Source organism: Chiloscyllium punctatum, chromosome 40 (genome assembly GCF_047496795.1).
Source record: "Chiloscyllium punctatum isolate Juve2018m chromosome 40, sChiPun1.3, whole genome shotgun sequence".
NCBI classification, from domain to species: Eukaryota; Metazoa; Chordata; class Chondrichthyes; order Orectolobiformes; family Hemiscylliidae; genus Chiloscyllium; species Chiloscyllium punctatum.
In genome coordinates, this window is record NC_092778.1 from 33218721 (window position 1) to 33235341 (window position 16621).

Consider the following 16621-nt stretch of genomic DNA (forward strand, 5'->3'; position numbering starts at 1 on the left):
TAAAGAAAAACAGAATGAGTAAACTAGCAAGGAGTGCAAAAACACATGAACTTATTACTAGCAGAGTCAAGAGGGTTAATAATGGAGAATAAGGAAGTGGCAGGGAAACGTAACATATACTTTGTCACTAATGAAAATACTGCAAAACTTTCCAGAAATAATGGAGGATCAAGGGACTAGTGCTATTAATGTAATACAAATATTAATATTAGTAAAAAAAATTTTGATACCATGGTCTTAAACTGGGGGTGTGGGGGGTAATAAACTGGCGTGAATTGAGAACTGGCTGATGTTCACAATCCAGAAAGTAAGAATAAATGGATCATTTTCAAGTTGGCAGGCTATAATTGGTGGGATACTGAAGGAGCAGAGCTTGGACTCCAGCTATTCACAATGTATATTTTGATGTGGGAACTAAATAAATATTTCCAAGTTTTGTAGATGATACACAACAAGGTGCGAGTGAGAATTGTGAGGACAATATTTTGACTCTGAGACAATACTGAATTATGCCATGCTAACAAGGCATTTGCCGTTGGATATGATTTTATGATTGGGCAGCTCTTCCAAAAATTCAGTGCTCTGTAATAGCTGTACTGGCAATCAGTTGAGCTGGTAATGTGACTCACTTATGTTTCCGAGAAGCAGCGTACATTCATATGCAGGGGCCATTCTCTGCAAACTAGAAGGAATATCTTCAATCCTTGCACCTCTCTCGAACATGTAGAACATCTGGAGCCTGTAGTTCCATGTAGCTTTTCCATGTAACTTTACCATGTAACTTCTTGACCAATAAGAATTGACTTGCTAATTAATCAGCCCTCCTTTGCTCTTGTGGTAGAAGCTGTTGTTATTTTTGAAAATTTGTGTTCTTGTGTTCTAATGAGTGCCAGACAAAAAGCATTGACAGCAGTTCTGTTTTCAGCAATAGTTTTGATTTTTTTCCTGAATAAGTGAGGCAGTACATAATGCAAGAGAGTGGATAAAGCTGGTTTACATGGTGTGTGGTAATATTCAATAACCTCCTACTCTGTTGATCTCCAGCTCTCAACATTCAAATCATATATGTTAAATGTGTTCCTGATCGTTTCATTTCAAGAGCACATTTAAAACATAGACTGGAGTACTAAACAAAAAAGCCCTATATAATATCATCATGACAACCTTTATTCTGGTGATGACCCTCTACCCCAGACTATGAGCTCTCGAAACCTTTTCCTTGCATGGTGATGACTATTGATGCATTTGCTACCATATGGAAGTTTACAAGGTGGAAGGATGTGCCAGGGTAATTTAGATGGATGGGGGTGGTGATCTTTCAGTTTGCTCTTGGTTGACATATGGCTCAGTTGAAATTAGCACCAGGTGGTGATTGAGAGTGGACACGTCATTGGATCAGTCCAGAGGGAGCGATGAACTGCTCTTTCCTTCACTCTGCAGCTGGTCTGGAACTAATCTTCACTGGCTGCTGTGAATTTTGGCCAATACCATCACTAAAACAAAGTTAAAAGGTCTTTTAACTGACAAGTTTAGATTTAGCTGATATGGCTATAATCCATTTAGATCCATTAGTTTTCTTATCGACAAGTCCCACGTGTCAATATTATTTTTTTTAATTAGAAGCAGCTCTTATAATTGCCATCTGTTGCAGAAATATTCTGGTCCCTTGTGGATGTTGTGGAAGCAAGTGCACAAGCTAAAGCCCACTTTTTGTGGCATGTTGATATCACACAGGCATTGTAGTATTTATCCTTAAACATACAAGTTTGTAAGTTACATTCAGAATTCTAATTCAGTATTCTTGTTTGCAGATTGATTAATGAAATCAACCTTTCTGACTTAATAGTGCAGCATAGTGACCGACTTGAAGTTAATGGCTTCGAGAAATATAAGTCAAAGTTAAAATTTATAACTGACTTTTCAATGAGACTGTAAAACTTTGTCATCGAATATCTGAATTCATTTTCAAACTGTTTACTTTGTCCTTGTTGATCTCTGTTTTTCTAGGTTTGGTCATCCCTTTGTACTCTGTTTGGATCGTAAAATAACATGGGAAGGACTGCAGAAAGATATTTTGGAGAAGATGCGCCATCTGTTTAGACCAGGAATGTTCACAGAGGTAAGAGTGGCAGCTCGGTCCTTATGACTTTGAGAGGATTTGTTTAAACAAACATTTCAGAATGAGGAACCGTACCATCAAAGGATGCAAGATCAGCACTCCACCTTTGATAAATCTTAATATTTTAACTAGAAAAAGTAGGTGAAAGATATCTTACCACTTGCACATTCAATCAAATGTAATGGTATATCTTGGCAATATCAATTGATTTCCAATCATTTCCTGAAAGCAAATGATGCTGCAACAGAAATTATCTTTCTATGTTCACACACTGAAACGACAAGCTAGCAAATGAGCATATAGAAATATGGGGGGGCAGATGTGACTTCGTGAAGTGGCTGCATGCCAGACTATAGAAAGAAATCTAGTGGGTTTGACGTATCAGTGTAAAAAATCGGAACATAATTCAAGATGATAGCTTTAATAACTAACAACAGTCTCAAATCCACATTATAGGAGGGATTTGATTGCACTGCAGAAGGTAGAGAGGAAATTTATCAGTATATCACCAGGGCTGGAGAGTTTTAGTTATGAAGAGAGATTGGATAGACTTGGGTTGTATTCCTTGGAGCAGAGGAGTCTGAGAGGGGACATGATGGAAATGTTTAAAATTATGAGAGGCATAGCTAGGGTAGTCAGGAAGGAACTTTTCCATTTGGTGGAGAGATCAGTCACCAGTGTGCATAGATTTAAGGTAAGGTTTAGAGGGGATGTGAGGAGAAATGTTTTCACTTAGGGTGGTGGAAATCTGGAACTCACTGCCTGTAGGGTTGCAGAGGCAGAAGCTTTCATAATATTTATGCACTTTGACGTGCAATTGTGATACTCAGGTATACAAGGCTATGGACTGAGTGCTGGAAAGTGGGATTAGAATGGTTAGGCAGTTGCTTTTGACTGTTACAGACTTAATGGGTTGAAGGGCCTTTTTCCGGGCTGCAGACCTCTACCCGGGGACAGGCATTTCATTATAATGCAGGAACCTGGAGGAATTGACGTACCCCAGTAACTGGGAGCATTGAAGTATTTAGAAGAGGTATTGGGGTAGTAGTAGCTAGCAGTCCAGAATGTGGGTTTTGATTTCACCAAATTTGAATTCAATAAAATCAACCAAGTGTCAGTGGTTGTAAGATCCCTTCTGATTCACTAATGTCCTTTAGAACAAAATTTCCCATCCATATCTGGTCCATCCTGCATATGATTCAGATACGTCCCAAGGTGGGTGACTCTTAACTGCACTCTGGATAATTAGGGATGAGTAATAAATGCTGACCTTGCTAGTGATGTCCACATCCTGTGATAAATTAATAAAAGGGTTGTTTTCGTAATAGATATCTCTGTTATGTTTGCATTAGTGAAATTGATTGGCAAAGTAAGGTTGTTTTGATGGTTTTATGTGTTCATGTCATCTATAATTGTCCCAAAAAAACGCACTGTTGCTGTTTCTTTCCTTTGATATTCCACATTGTGGTGAAGATAAAAGCTATGTGAGTAGCACTTCCTTTACCATAAGGTTAGGACAGATGAATGTATGGCTGACTTGCTGGTACTGGGTGCACAGATTCAGAGTTTTGGATCATTGGAATCTCTATTGGGGCGAAATGACCTGTACAAGAGGGATGGGTTGCACCTGAACTGGAGAGGAGCCAATATCCTAGTGCAGAGATTTACTAGAGCTACTCAGGAGGGTTTTAAACCAGTCTGGCGGAGGGGTGGGACCCTAAGCAGTAATGAGATGAGAGAAGGTTGAGATTGGTACAGAAGTTAAAGAGAGCTAATTAAATAGACAAGGTAGGCCAGAGCATGACAGAGAATGAGAAAAGACTGATGAATTAAAATAGATTTATTTAATGCAAGAGGCCTGACAGGTATGGCAGATGGACTCAGGGCTTGGATGGGAGCATCAGATTGGGATATCATAGCTATACAGAAACATGGCTAAGGGAGGGACAGCTTAATGTTATGGTGTATAGATGTTATAGGAAGGATAGAAGAGGCGTGGTGTTTTTGATTAGGGAAAGCATCATGGCAGTACTTAGAGGCGATATTCCTAGGGTATTGTGCAGTGAAGCTATATGGACGGAACTGACAAAAAAAGAGGTGACCACTTTGGTGTGATTGTATTATAGGACCCCCAGTAGTCAGCAGGAAATTGAGGAGCAAATGTGCTGGGAGATCGCAGATAGCTGTAAGAATAATAGTGTTGTAATAGTAGCAGATTTGAACTTTCTGAACATAGACTGGAATTGCCATAGTATTAAGGGCTTGGATGGGGAAGAATTTGTTAAATGTATTCAAGAAAACTTTCTCAATTAATATTTAGATGGCTCTACGAGAGAAGGGGCAACATTCGATTTCCTCTTTGGAAATAAGGCAGGGATAGTGCCTGAGGTGTTAGTGGGGGAATACTTTTGGACCAATGACCATAATTTTATTAGTTTTAAAATAGGTATGGAAAAGGGTGTGCCTGGTCCACAAGTTACTGGGGTAAGGTCAATTTTGAGGTGTTAGTCAGGAACTTTCAAAAATTGTTGGGAGGGAGGCTGCTAATAGGAAAAGGGACATCTGGCAAGTGGGTGGCTTTCAGAAGCAAGAGCATTCCTGTTAATATGAAGGGCAAGGCTGGCAGGAATAGAGAACATGAGGTGACTAGAGATATTGAGGCTCTGGTCAAGAGCAAGGAGGATTTGTCAGGTATAGACAGTTGAGATCAAGTGAATCCATTGAGTGTAGGGGGTGCAGGAAGATGCTTAAGAAGGAAATCAGGAGAGCAAAAAGAGGACATACGATAAATAGGCAGATACGGTTAAGGAAAACCCTGCAAGTTTATTAAGGGCACATGAGCAACTGGGAATAGAATAGGACCCCTTAACAGTCAGTGAGGCCACAGGAGATGGGGAGATCCTAAACAAATATTTTGCGTTAGTATTTACTGTGGAGAAAGTTGTAGAAACTAGGGAACTCAGGGATGTAAATAGTGATGTATTGAAAAGAGTCCACGTTAGAGAAGGTGAGGATGCAGGTCTTAAAACTCAAAAAGGTAGATAAATCCCCGAGACCTGATCATGTATATCCCTGGACATTGTGTGAAGCGAGGAAAGAAATTGCAGAGATATTTGTATCATTGACAGCTACAAGGCAGGGTGCCAGAAGACTGGCAGGTGGCTAAATGTTGTACCATTGCAGTTGGTTCTGATATAACATGATAATTCCGTTCTTGTGTTATAAGAAAATCGCGCAGTAGTCACTCTTTAGATCAATGGGACCAGACTCTCATTATACCCAATACAGGTAAGGAAAGTTTGCATTCTACAAATATCAATCTAAATTCTTCAACTGCGTTAAAGCCAACTTGCGTTGAAGCAACACAGATTATATCAGAACTGAAAGGCTGCAAGGAAAAGTCAGGGTATTATACTGGTGAGCCTGACGTCAGTGGTGGGTAAGTTGTTGGAGGGGATTCTGAGACACAGAGTCTACATGCATTTAGAAAGGCAAGAACTGATTAGGGATAGTCAGCATGGCTTTGTTACTGGGAAATTGTCTCTCTTAAACTCGATTGCCTTCAATTATCTTCATAAAAAAAAAATTCAGAGTGGTAGACATTGCCTCTACATTCAAAGTTTGTGCGAAGATTTGTAGCTCGGGTGCTCATTGTTGTGGTTCTGTTCGCCGAGCTGGGAATTTCTGGTGCAGACGTTTCGTCCTCTGTCTAGGTGACATCCTCAGTGCTTGGGAGCCTCCTGTGAAGCGCTACTGTGATCTTGCCTCCGGCATTTGTAGTGGTTTGAATCTGCTGGGTCAATGTGCTTATTGATTGAATCTGTCGATGAGTGCCAAGCCTCTAGGAATTCCCTGGCTGTTCTCTGTTTGGCTTGGCCTATAATAGTAGTGTTGTCCCAGTCGAACTCATGTTGCTTGTCCTCTGCGTGTGTGGATTCTAAGGATAGCTGGTCATGTCGTTTCGTGGCTAGTTGGTGTTCTGGATGCGAATCGTTAGCTGTCTTCCTGTTTGTCCCATGTAGTGTTTTGTGCAGTCCTTGCATGGGATTTTGTACACTACATTGGTTTTGCTCATGCTGGGTATCGGGTCCTTTGTCCTGGTGAGTTGTTGTCTGAGTGTGGCTGTTGGTTTGTGTGCTGTTATGAGTCCTAGTGGTCGCAGTAGTCTGGCTGTCAGTTCGGAAATGCTTTGGATGTATGGTAGTGTGGCTAGTTCTTTGGGTTGTGGCCTGTCCTTGTTTCGTTGTTTTTCCCTTAGGCATCTGTTGATGAAATTGCAGGGGTATCCGTTTTTGGCGAATACATTGTATAGGTGTTCTTCTTCCTCTTTTTGCAGTTCTGGTGTACTGCAGTGTGTTGTGGCCCTTTTGAACAGTGTCTTGATGCAATTTCTTTTGTGTGTGTTGGGGTGGTTGCTTTTGTAGTTTAGGACTTTGTCTGTGTGTGTGGCTTTTCTGTATACAGCCACTGTTCAAAAGGGCCACAACACATTGCAGTACACCAGAACTACGAAAAGAGTAAGAAGAACACCTATACAATGTATTCGCCAAAAACGGATACCCTCGCAATTTCATCAACAGATGCCTAAGGGAAAGACAACAGAATGAGAACATGCCACAACCCAAAGGACTAGCCACACTACCATACATCAAAAGCATTTCCGAACTGACAGCCAGATTACTGCGACCACTAGGACTCATAACAGCACACAAACCAACAGCCACTCTCAGACAACAACTCACCAGGACAAAGGACCCGATACCCAGCATGAGCAAAACCAATGTAGTTTACAAAATCCCATGCAAGGACTGCACAAAACACTACATGGGACAAACAGGAAGACAGCTAACGATCCGCATCCAGAACACCAACTAGCCACGAAATGACACGACTAGCTATCCTTAGTATCCACACACGCAGAGGACAAGCAACATGAGTTCGACTGGGACAACACTACTATTATAGGCCATGCCAAACAGAGAACAGCCAGGGAATTCCTAGAGGCTTGGCACTCATTGATAGATTCAATCAATAAGCACATTGACCTGGAACCTATATACCGACCACTGCAGCGGACAGCTGGAACTGACAACCGGAAGCGGCAGATTCAAACCACTACAAATGCCGGAGGAAAGATCACAGAAGCGCTTCACAGGAGGCTCCCAATCACTGAGGATGTCACCTAGACAGGGGACAAAACGTTTGCACCAGAAATTCCCAGCTCGGCGAACAGAACCACAACATTGCCTCTACATGGACATTAGCAAGGCCTTCTACAAGATTCCGCACAGTAGACCAGTTAGTAAGGTTAGATCACATGGGATCCAAGGATAGAGAGGCAATTGGATACAAACTTGGCTTGATGGTAAGAGATAAAGTGTGGTGGTAGAGAGTTATGTTCAAACTGGAGATCTGTGACTGGTGGTAGGCCGTAAGGATTGGGACTGGGTCCACTGTTGTTTGTCATTTATATAAATGATTTAGATGTGAATATTGGAGACACGGTTAGTAAGTTTGTGGATGACAACAAAATTGGTAGTATAGTGGACAGGGAAGAAGGTTACCTAAGAGTACAACAGGTTTTTTATTAACTGGGCCAGTGGGCCAAGAAATTTCAGATGACATTTAATTTAGATAAATGCGATGTATTGCCTTTTGGTAAGGCAAACCAGGGTAGAACGTACGCAGTTTGCTCCTGAGGAGTGTTGTTGAATAGAGAGACTAGGGGTGCAGGTACATAGTTCCTTGAAAGCGGCATCACAGGTAGACAGGGTGGTGAAGAAGGCATTTTCATCCTTGCTGTCAAAGCACGGATGACTAAAAGACCACTTTGGAATACAGTGTATACCTCTAGTTGCCCTGCTGTAGGAAGAATGTTATTAAACTGGAAAGAGTGCAAAAAAACTTTACAAGAATGTTACCGAGACTGGAGGGTTTGAGATATAAGGAGAAGCTGGTTAGGCTGGGACATTTTTTCCCTGGAGAATAGGAGGCTGAGGGGTGACTGACAAAAGTTCAGAAAATGATGACGGGTAAAGATAGGTGAATAGCCAAGGTCTTTTCTCAGAGTAAGATAGTCCAAAACTAGAGGACTTAGGTTTAAGGTGAGGGGAAAGATTTAAAAGGGACCAAAGGGACAAATGTTTCCACAGAGGGTGGTGTGTATACGGAACAAGCTGCCAAAGGAAGTGGTATAGGTGAGCACAGTTACATCATTTAAAAGGCATTTGGATAGGGACATGGATAAGAAAGGTATGGAGGGATATGGGCCAAATGCAGGCAGGTGGGGCTAGTTTAGTTTAGAACCAAGTTGGCATGGACGAGTTGGACGAAGGGTCTATTTCCAACCTGTATGACCTTGATTCTAATTGTGTTTAATGAGTATCAGTGAAGGAATAAGTTAACCGGTTTCAAATGGAAACTTCTTTTGCTGCTGTTAGATTTGAATCTAAAGTCCTTTTAAACTGCATTACTTCCTTGTCAGTTGTTCCCCATTATCACTAGTAGTCTTCTATACTGTGGAGATTTAGGAGGCTGATTACTGAAAAGCAACTGTGGATGCAAAGGTTCGGGCAATTTGACCTTGGAAGATGGTGCCTGAGCGTGCTTCCGAGAATGTATGCAGTGCAAACTAAATAAAAAATGAAAAATTTAACTGCAGCTCTCGAGCAATATGTACAGACTCAGTTGTGATAGCCAAATTCAGTCTGATATCAGGAAATTCTCTGTGAAGGGAGAGGTACTGGGCACTCTTGAACAAGATTGTGATGGGGTTGGAGCTGGAATGATAGTTTCTTTAAAAGGGTAAGATAAATGAATTTGTATGAAGATTCAGATTGCATTAAGATTGTGAATAATAGGAATCTGAAACTGCAGGGTTGTAAAGCACAGAGTCAAAAAACATGACAAAAATAACTATGGTCCTGTTTGGAGCAGAATCGTTCTAAACCAGTGCTGAAGACGAAAAGATTTAACTGATTCCCTGCAGTTTTGTGCTGAAAGTCATAAAGTGGCCAGAGATGCTCATGCTTTTTAAATTCTCTGTTTTTCCCTAGGTTGGTCCCTTTAGTTTGCGAGTCCTTGGAGGTGGCATGGGGAAGTCTTACCTTTCTCCTCAGGAAGAGTATCCCTTGTGCCAATTGGCAGCAGAAAGGTAATTCATCACTGAAGTTTCTTTCCATTTGTGTTAACATGATCCACCATTGGCACATGGAACAATGTGTGTGGTGAACTGAACTTCGAAAAGGGGTCTTGTGCCAGCTTTGTGAATACTGACAGGGAATTTGAGTATAATTGCATTCACCAAATTAGTTAAAAATTCAGTAGGTAAGTGAGATTGAGTTTGCTCCTTATAGTATGATCAGCAAAAGTTTTCTATTTTAAAATTTAAACTATACAGAGGAACCTCGATTATCTGAACGAGATGGGCGGGCAGTATTTCATTTGGATAATTTATTATTAGGTTAATTGATTTCCTCTGGGGCTCGGAGATTTCTGTGAAGTCTGCTTCCTATTCAGGAGACAAGGCAAAAGCACATTACGTGCAAGACCTTGCTCCTGCCCGCTCCCACCCTGCACCCACCGTCTGACCCCTCCCCCAGCCCCTTGGGCAGCCGCACTGGACACCAACAGTAAGATTGCTGCTGCCTTTCTGGAGTAAGTCTCCAAATAGCTCGCACACACAACAGGTTCCACCTCTGCCCTGTACAGGCTAATGTTAGAGAGATTATCTGGGGAAGCGGGGTTTAGGGTATAACCCTGTGCAGAACTCCAGGGAAAGTGTGGTGGGAGAGAGAGAGAGAGAGAGAGAGAGAGAGAGGGCAGGAGGACTGTCCAGGACTGTTCTCCGCAGCATTTCAGTGAGCTGAGTTCGTTTTTAATCATTGTACCTGTAAACAAAAGACACAATCACGGTTGAAACAGCTCTTTGGCGTAATATTTCTATCGGAACTTTGCGATCCCCTTCGGATAATCCGATATTCAGATAATCAAGGTTCCTCTGTACTTAGATATCCCTTCATCTTGTGTTGCGCACACATTTTAAGAAAAAAAAACATGTCTTTCTCATAAGTGCACCCCATATTTTTTAGCTAAATCCACGGAAGATGGGCATCACTGACTAGGTGAATATTTATTGTCCATCCCTTGAGGTGTTAGTGGGCTGACCTTTTGAACCACAACAGTCCAGGAGCATTAAGGTGCCCACAGTGCTATTAGGGAGGGAATTCCAGGATTTTGAGCCAGTGATACTGAAGGAACGGCAATATAGTATGAAGACAGATGATGTATGGCTTAGAGAGGAACTAACAGGTGGTGATATTCCCATGCATCTGACTTGACCTTTCATGTGGTGGAATTGATGTTTCAAAGGTGCAATGAGTTATTTCACTGCATCTTTTTTAGATGGTGCACACTGCTGTTACTCTGCATTGGTTGTGTATGGATTGAATATGGAAGGTGGTTGTGTTGCCAATCAAGCAGACTGGATGATGTTGAACCTTTTATCTGGTTGGAGCTGTGCTTGTCCGGGCAAGTGGAGACCATGCCATCACAATCCTGATTTGTGCTTTATAGATGGTGGTCAGGCATTGGGAGTCAGGAGTTGAGTTATATGCTGTAAACTTCTCAGCCTCTAACCTGTTCTTGTAGTTACAGTATTTATGTGGCTGGTCCAGTTCAGTTCATGGTGAATGTATCCTCTAAGAAATTGATGGTGGGGGTTTCAGCAATGATAATGCCATTAAGTGCCAAGGTGAGATTCTCTCTTGTGTGATGCAAATGTTACTTGCCAGTTATTAGTCCAAGCCTGGATGTTGTCCAGGTCTTGCTGCAGATGGACATGGACCAATTCAGTATCTGAGCAGTTTCTCAGCATCCCCACTTCTGACCTTATGAAGAAGTCTATTGGGACTTTGCGACCCCCTTCGGATAATCCGATATTCGGATAATCAAGGTTCCTCTGTACATAGACATCCCTTCATCTTGTATTGCGCACACATTTTAAGAATAAAAAACATGTCTTTCTCATAAGTGCACCCCATATTTTTTAGTTAAATCTAAGGAAGGTGGGCATCACTGACTAGGTGAATATTTATTGTCCATCCCTTGAGGTGTTAGTAGGCTGACCTTTTGAACCACAACAGTCCAAAAGCATTAGAGCATTAGAAGATAATAATAACGCAACTGAAGATACTTGGACCTAGAACATTACTGTGTGGAATTCCTACAATGATGTCCAACCACAACCATTCTCCTTTCAACTGGAAAGACTAGAATCAATAGGGAGTTCTCCTCCTGATTCCTGTTGATTTCAGTTTTACTTGGACTCCCTACGCTATACCGAACCAAATGTTGCCTTGATATTGGGGCAATTGCTTCATCTGCTCTCTGGAGTGCAGCAGTTTTTTCCATGTTTGGACCAAGACCAAGAGCTGAATGACTCTGACTCTGGTGGAACCCAAATTGAGCATAGGTGAAGAGGTTATTCCTGAACGCACACTGCTTGATAGCATTCAAACCCTACGTTCCCTTTCTTGATGATTGAGAGAGTACACTGAGAGGGTGTTAAATATCCTGCATTTATTGGACAGTACTTAGCTGGGACTTTTCCCCAGAGCTAGTTAGATGCCAGTATTGTAGCTGAACTGAAGCAGCTTGCTTCAGTTGTATTCATAGATTCATCTATTTCTGGAGCACGTCCTCCGTTCTATTGCCGGTATTTATCAGGCCCCATATTCTTTGCAATATCCACTGGCTTCAACTGTTTCTTCATATCATGTGAATTGGTTGAAGGTTGGTATTTGTGATGCTGGGGTCTTTAGGACAAGGCTGAACTGGTTGACCCACTTATCACATTTTGCTGACGACTAATCTAAATATATCAGCCTTGCATTTTGCACTGAAATGCTGGGCTCCACCAATGTTGGAAATATTGATATTATGTGGAGCTTCTGTGTTCAATGGTATAAATGCTGATACTTCACATGTGTTCTGGAAAAATATAGACACTGGAGATAAATGATATGCTTTATTCAATGTGGTATGAATTCATGAATTCATATTGTGCGTGCAATTTCATTTCAGTAAATATTTAGTCCAAAGATGGACTAGCCATGCTAAATTACCCTGAAGTATCCAGGGATATGCAGACAAAGTGAATTAGCTTTGGTAAACGTGGAGTTATGGGGATTAGATTAGATTCTCTATAGTGTGGAAACAGGCCCTTCGGCCCAACCACTCCACACTGACCTTCCGAAGAGTAACCCACCCAGACCCACCTCCCTCAGACTAATGCACCTAACACTATGGGCAATCCACCTGACCTGCACATCTTTGGACTGTGGGAGGAAACCGGAATACCCGGAGGAAACCCATGCAGACACTGGGAGAATGCGCAAACTCCACACAGACTGTCGCCTGAAGCTGGAATTGAACCTGGGGCCCTGGTGCTGTGAGGCAGCAGTGCTAACCACCGAGCCACCATGCCACCTGTGATGGAGTTGGGGAAGGGATCTGGTTGGAACATTCTTCAGAGGGTCAGTGTAGACTTGAAGGGTCAAATGGCCTCTTTAGGGTTTCTGTGAATCTATAACTGTCTCAGCATTATTCATAACTGAATGTAGTAGAACTGCAGAGCTTAGATCTTATTAATTGTTTGTGGGATATTTAGTCCCATTCATCACTTGCCGCTACCACTGTTTGGCATGCAAGTAGTCTCATGGTGTCTTTTTACCAAGTTAGCACCTCATTTTAAGACATGCTCAGTGCTGTTCTCCCGATATGCCCTCCTGCATTCTTTTTTTGAACTGGTTGCTCTACTTGCTTGATATTCATGTCGTTAAGTTTGTAGATTGCCTTTGAAAATGGTTCTGGGGAGATTACTCACAGCACTTCATGAATGCCCAGTTTTGAGATGCTAGGTCTGTTCAAAGTCTGACCCATTTGGCACATTGGTATTGCCACACAGCATGGCGGAGGGTATCCTCAGTGTGAAGATGGGACTTTGTCTTTGTTTGAACGAGTAGTCATGACTCCTAACAGTACTCTTGTGGGTAGAGTCATCCGTGGCAGGCAGATTGGTGAGGACAAGGTCCGAGAAAGTTTTTCCCTGAGACCATCACCACCTGCTGCAGACCCTGTCTAGCACTTAATCAGTAGAAATATTATCAAATCACTCTTGATGATGGACATTTGAAGTCCACAACCTAGAGTATATTCTTCAATTGCCACTCTCAGTACTTCTATGAAGTGGTGTTCCACTGATTCATTAACCAAGAGTCGGGGAAGTAGTCGGTAATCACAGGTTGCCTTGCTCTTTTTTGACCCGATGCCATGCGACTTCATGGGGTCTGAAGTCATGTTGAAGACTCTCAGTGCAACTCCCACATGACTGCTTACCACTGGATTGCCACCTCTGATTGCCCAGGACTTGTGATCTCCAGGACATTGCTATATTCCATGAATGTATCGAATATCCTATTGGACATCTCTCCCAAGCCCCCAGGTAGGTACTTTGCACAGTTGATAGGGCTAGGTTTGATTTTGCTTTTGTCATTTCAGATGTGTTTGCAGATGCTGGGTAGCCATCTAATTTCATTTCGTAATTGAGGTTTTGTAGTGACTTGGCTATTTCAGAGGGCCATATTGCTGTGTAGGCCAGACCAATCAGGATGAGGGATTTCCCTTCCTAAAGGATATTAATGAATTGGATGGTTTTTATGACAATCGACAACGCTTACATGGTTGCCATTTTTTAATTCCATCATTTTAATTTTTTTAAAATTAAATTCAAATTTCACCATTAGCTACAGTGGGATTTGAACCAGTGTCCCCAGCGCATTAGTCTGGAGCTTTGGATTCCTAGTCCAGTGACAATACCACTGAACCATGCCTTTAACTCTTGTACAACTTGGAGTCAGTGTGTCCTTAGCCAGTGCTGATTTTAATGACACTACATGACGATTATCTGCAATCTGGCTGAAAACTTGACACTTTTCTCTGGATATTTGGGTATCTCTCCCGGAACATAGTAAGTGTGGGAATGAAGTGAGCACCCTCTGGATGATCCCAACAGATATAGAATTTTCAAGAGATGTGCACTATTGCTTCAGTTCATAAAGGCAATTATTAGATGAACCTAGGTTTGATTCCTGGTGTGTTTTAAATCTGCTCATTTCACAAGATGTTGCTATTGGGTGCAGTTGTCTAAATGATGCCTTTAAAAGATGGGAGAATGGAATTGATCATACACACAAGCTGCCTGTTTAACTGACAGATAATGCAAAATCTGGAAATGTCCGAAATTGGCATTGTCTTTATACCAAAGGTGTGGATTTCAGATGTCAGATCTGTGCTACTTGTTTTGCCTTAAAAAAATCTCCTAATTGCTGGGTGACGTCAGCTGTAAATTTTATCAAGATTTAACTGTGTTAAAGGCATTATTTAATGCAAGCTGCTTTTGAGATTCCTCTAGTGATATTTACCTGGGATGTCAACTATCCTAGAGACTGCACAACAGGAATTGCTATCCAGAGTTTACTCTTAAATGCTACATTGGAATAGCCCCAGGACTCAGCTGCATTGAGGTAACAATTCAATGCTAAATCTAACTGAGTTTTCAAATTTTCTATCACCATATGAAGCTTGGTCTTCACCCTAAAACTATTTAAGGAAGAATTTGGGCCAAAATATTTTCAAGTCTTAATATTTGCATGTCTATTTGATGTGACTTAAACTGGATGTATCTTTTCAGAGCATGGAAATCTTGCAGACCTGGTGGACCCCAGCATGTTAAGATAATTGTGGAGTGGGACCGAGACACAAAAGAATAGTAAGCAATGTAAACTAATTGTATTGCTTTTGCTTTTGTTTTGACTGCTGTCCAAAGCTTCCTTTGCATTAAGGCAGACTGACAATCTAATCCAGTCAAAACTTAGCTATTGAGCAGGATCGTTGGTGACTTTTTAAATTTCATTGGGTGTGTATGTGTGGGAAAGAGCAGAAGAAAACCATTCCTAATATCCTGGTGCCCTGCTCTCAGTCAGCACGTCTAAGTAATGGCTACCTGCACATTGTCAGTCAGGAGGTGGGACTGAGTTCCAAGGGTAAATGGTGCGTACTGGTGAGGAGAAAAGGATTCAGAATGAGGTACATTTTAGCACCCAACACTTGCATCCCATGAATGAATAAGAAATAAAATGTTTTTGCATGTTCTGACAGCTCTGGTGTCCAAATTTAAGGTTCCTTGTTTGGCTTGCAGCTTGTTTGGGAGTGCTGAAGATGAGTACGTGCCAGATTCTGAGAGCGTTCGCCAGCAGCAGCAGCTTCATCACCAACCTCAGACCTACACTTTATCCCAGTGCTTTCATCTCTACACCAAAGAAGAACAGGTAAATGCAGCACAAGCACCAGCTGCGATAAAGCAGTGTGCCTGTGAGAGGACACATGATGTGACAGGAACAACATGGTTTGAAATTCCAGTGATGCTTTTAGTCAATGCTTGTAAAATTACTGTGGGTTGTTTGTGTTTGCAAGTGTCAACATGGTTGAACCTGTAACTTTGAGGCAGCTAAAGCACCTCCTTCCGAAAAGCAACCTTATAATTCTGTGGATTAAAGCAGATTGCAGCATTGCAGGTTTTATAACTAGTGCAAATGCTGATTTCACATTTAAGATTGATCATACAAGGCTGGTTTGGCTGAATGACCTGCTGCTGTTCCTATGCTCTTATCTTATTTTAGATTCTGAATGTGCAGTGCCTTTTTTGATTATGTTTCGTTGGTTGACAGCTGGCACCAGATGATGCCTGGCGCTGCCCACATTGTAAGCAGCTTCAGCAGGGCAGTATCAAACTGAGCTTGTGGACACTTCCTGATGTTCTTATCATCCACTTGAAACGCTTTAAGCAGGTAAGTGCTTTAAAGGAGAATGGAGGAAGTGAAAGCATAGTTTATTCTTTGATTCCATTCAAGCTGAGCAAGAAGAAATGGACATCATTGATAATTTAGTCAGGATGGGTGATCTATATAGAATATTGTGAGTCAGAGTAAGTCTGCTACTTTGTATCAGTGTGTATTTTATACAGAATTTGTTATTTATTGTGCACAACATCCACGGTTTCACACAGCTGTGTGTTTGCATCTACACTCAAAATACCTGGAGTGGTAGATAAATGAGCAGAAGAAAACCATTCTTAATACCCTGGTGCCCTGCTCTCAGTCAGCACGTCTAAGTAATGGCTACCTGCACATTGTCAGTCAGGAGGTGGGACTGAGTTCCAAGGGTAAATGGTGCGTACTGGTGAGGAGAAAAGGGAACTATCCAAAGGATTCAGAATGAGGTACATTTTAGCACCCAACACTTGCATCCCATGAATGAATAAGAAATAAAATGTTTTTGCATGTTCTGACAGCTCTGGTGTCCAAATTTAAGGTTCCTTGTTTGGCTTGCAGCTTCATGCCCAAGAATATTTGAGGGTGACCAATGTGAAAGATGTAGAACCTG

At 41.8% G+C, this 16621-nt stretch overlaps 1 protein-coding gene across 1 annotated transcript in view; it reads left to right on the forward strand.

Moving 5' to 3' along the window:
• usp31 (ubiquitin specific peptidase 31) overlaps positions 1 to 16621 on the forward strand; it is a 140578-nt gene that overhangs the window by 103040 nt on the left and 20917 nt on the right. The window contains exons 8-12 of the mRNA XM_072559509.1: positions 2008 to 2119; positions 9175 to 9272; positions 14871 to 14948; positions 15378 to 15507; positions 15907 to 16026. Coding sequence (XP_072415610.1) covers positions 2008 to 2119; positions 9175 to 9272; positions 14871 to 14948; positions 15378 to 15507; positions 15907 to 16026 — 538 coding nt within the window. The remainder of the gene's footprint in view (positions 1 to 2007; positions 2120 to 9174; positions 9273 to 14870; positions 14949 to 15377; positions 15508 to 15906; positions 16027 to 16621) is intronic.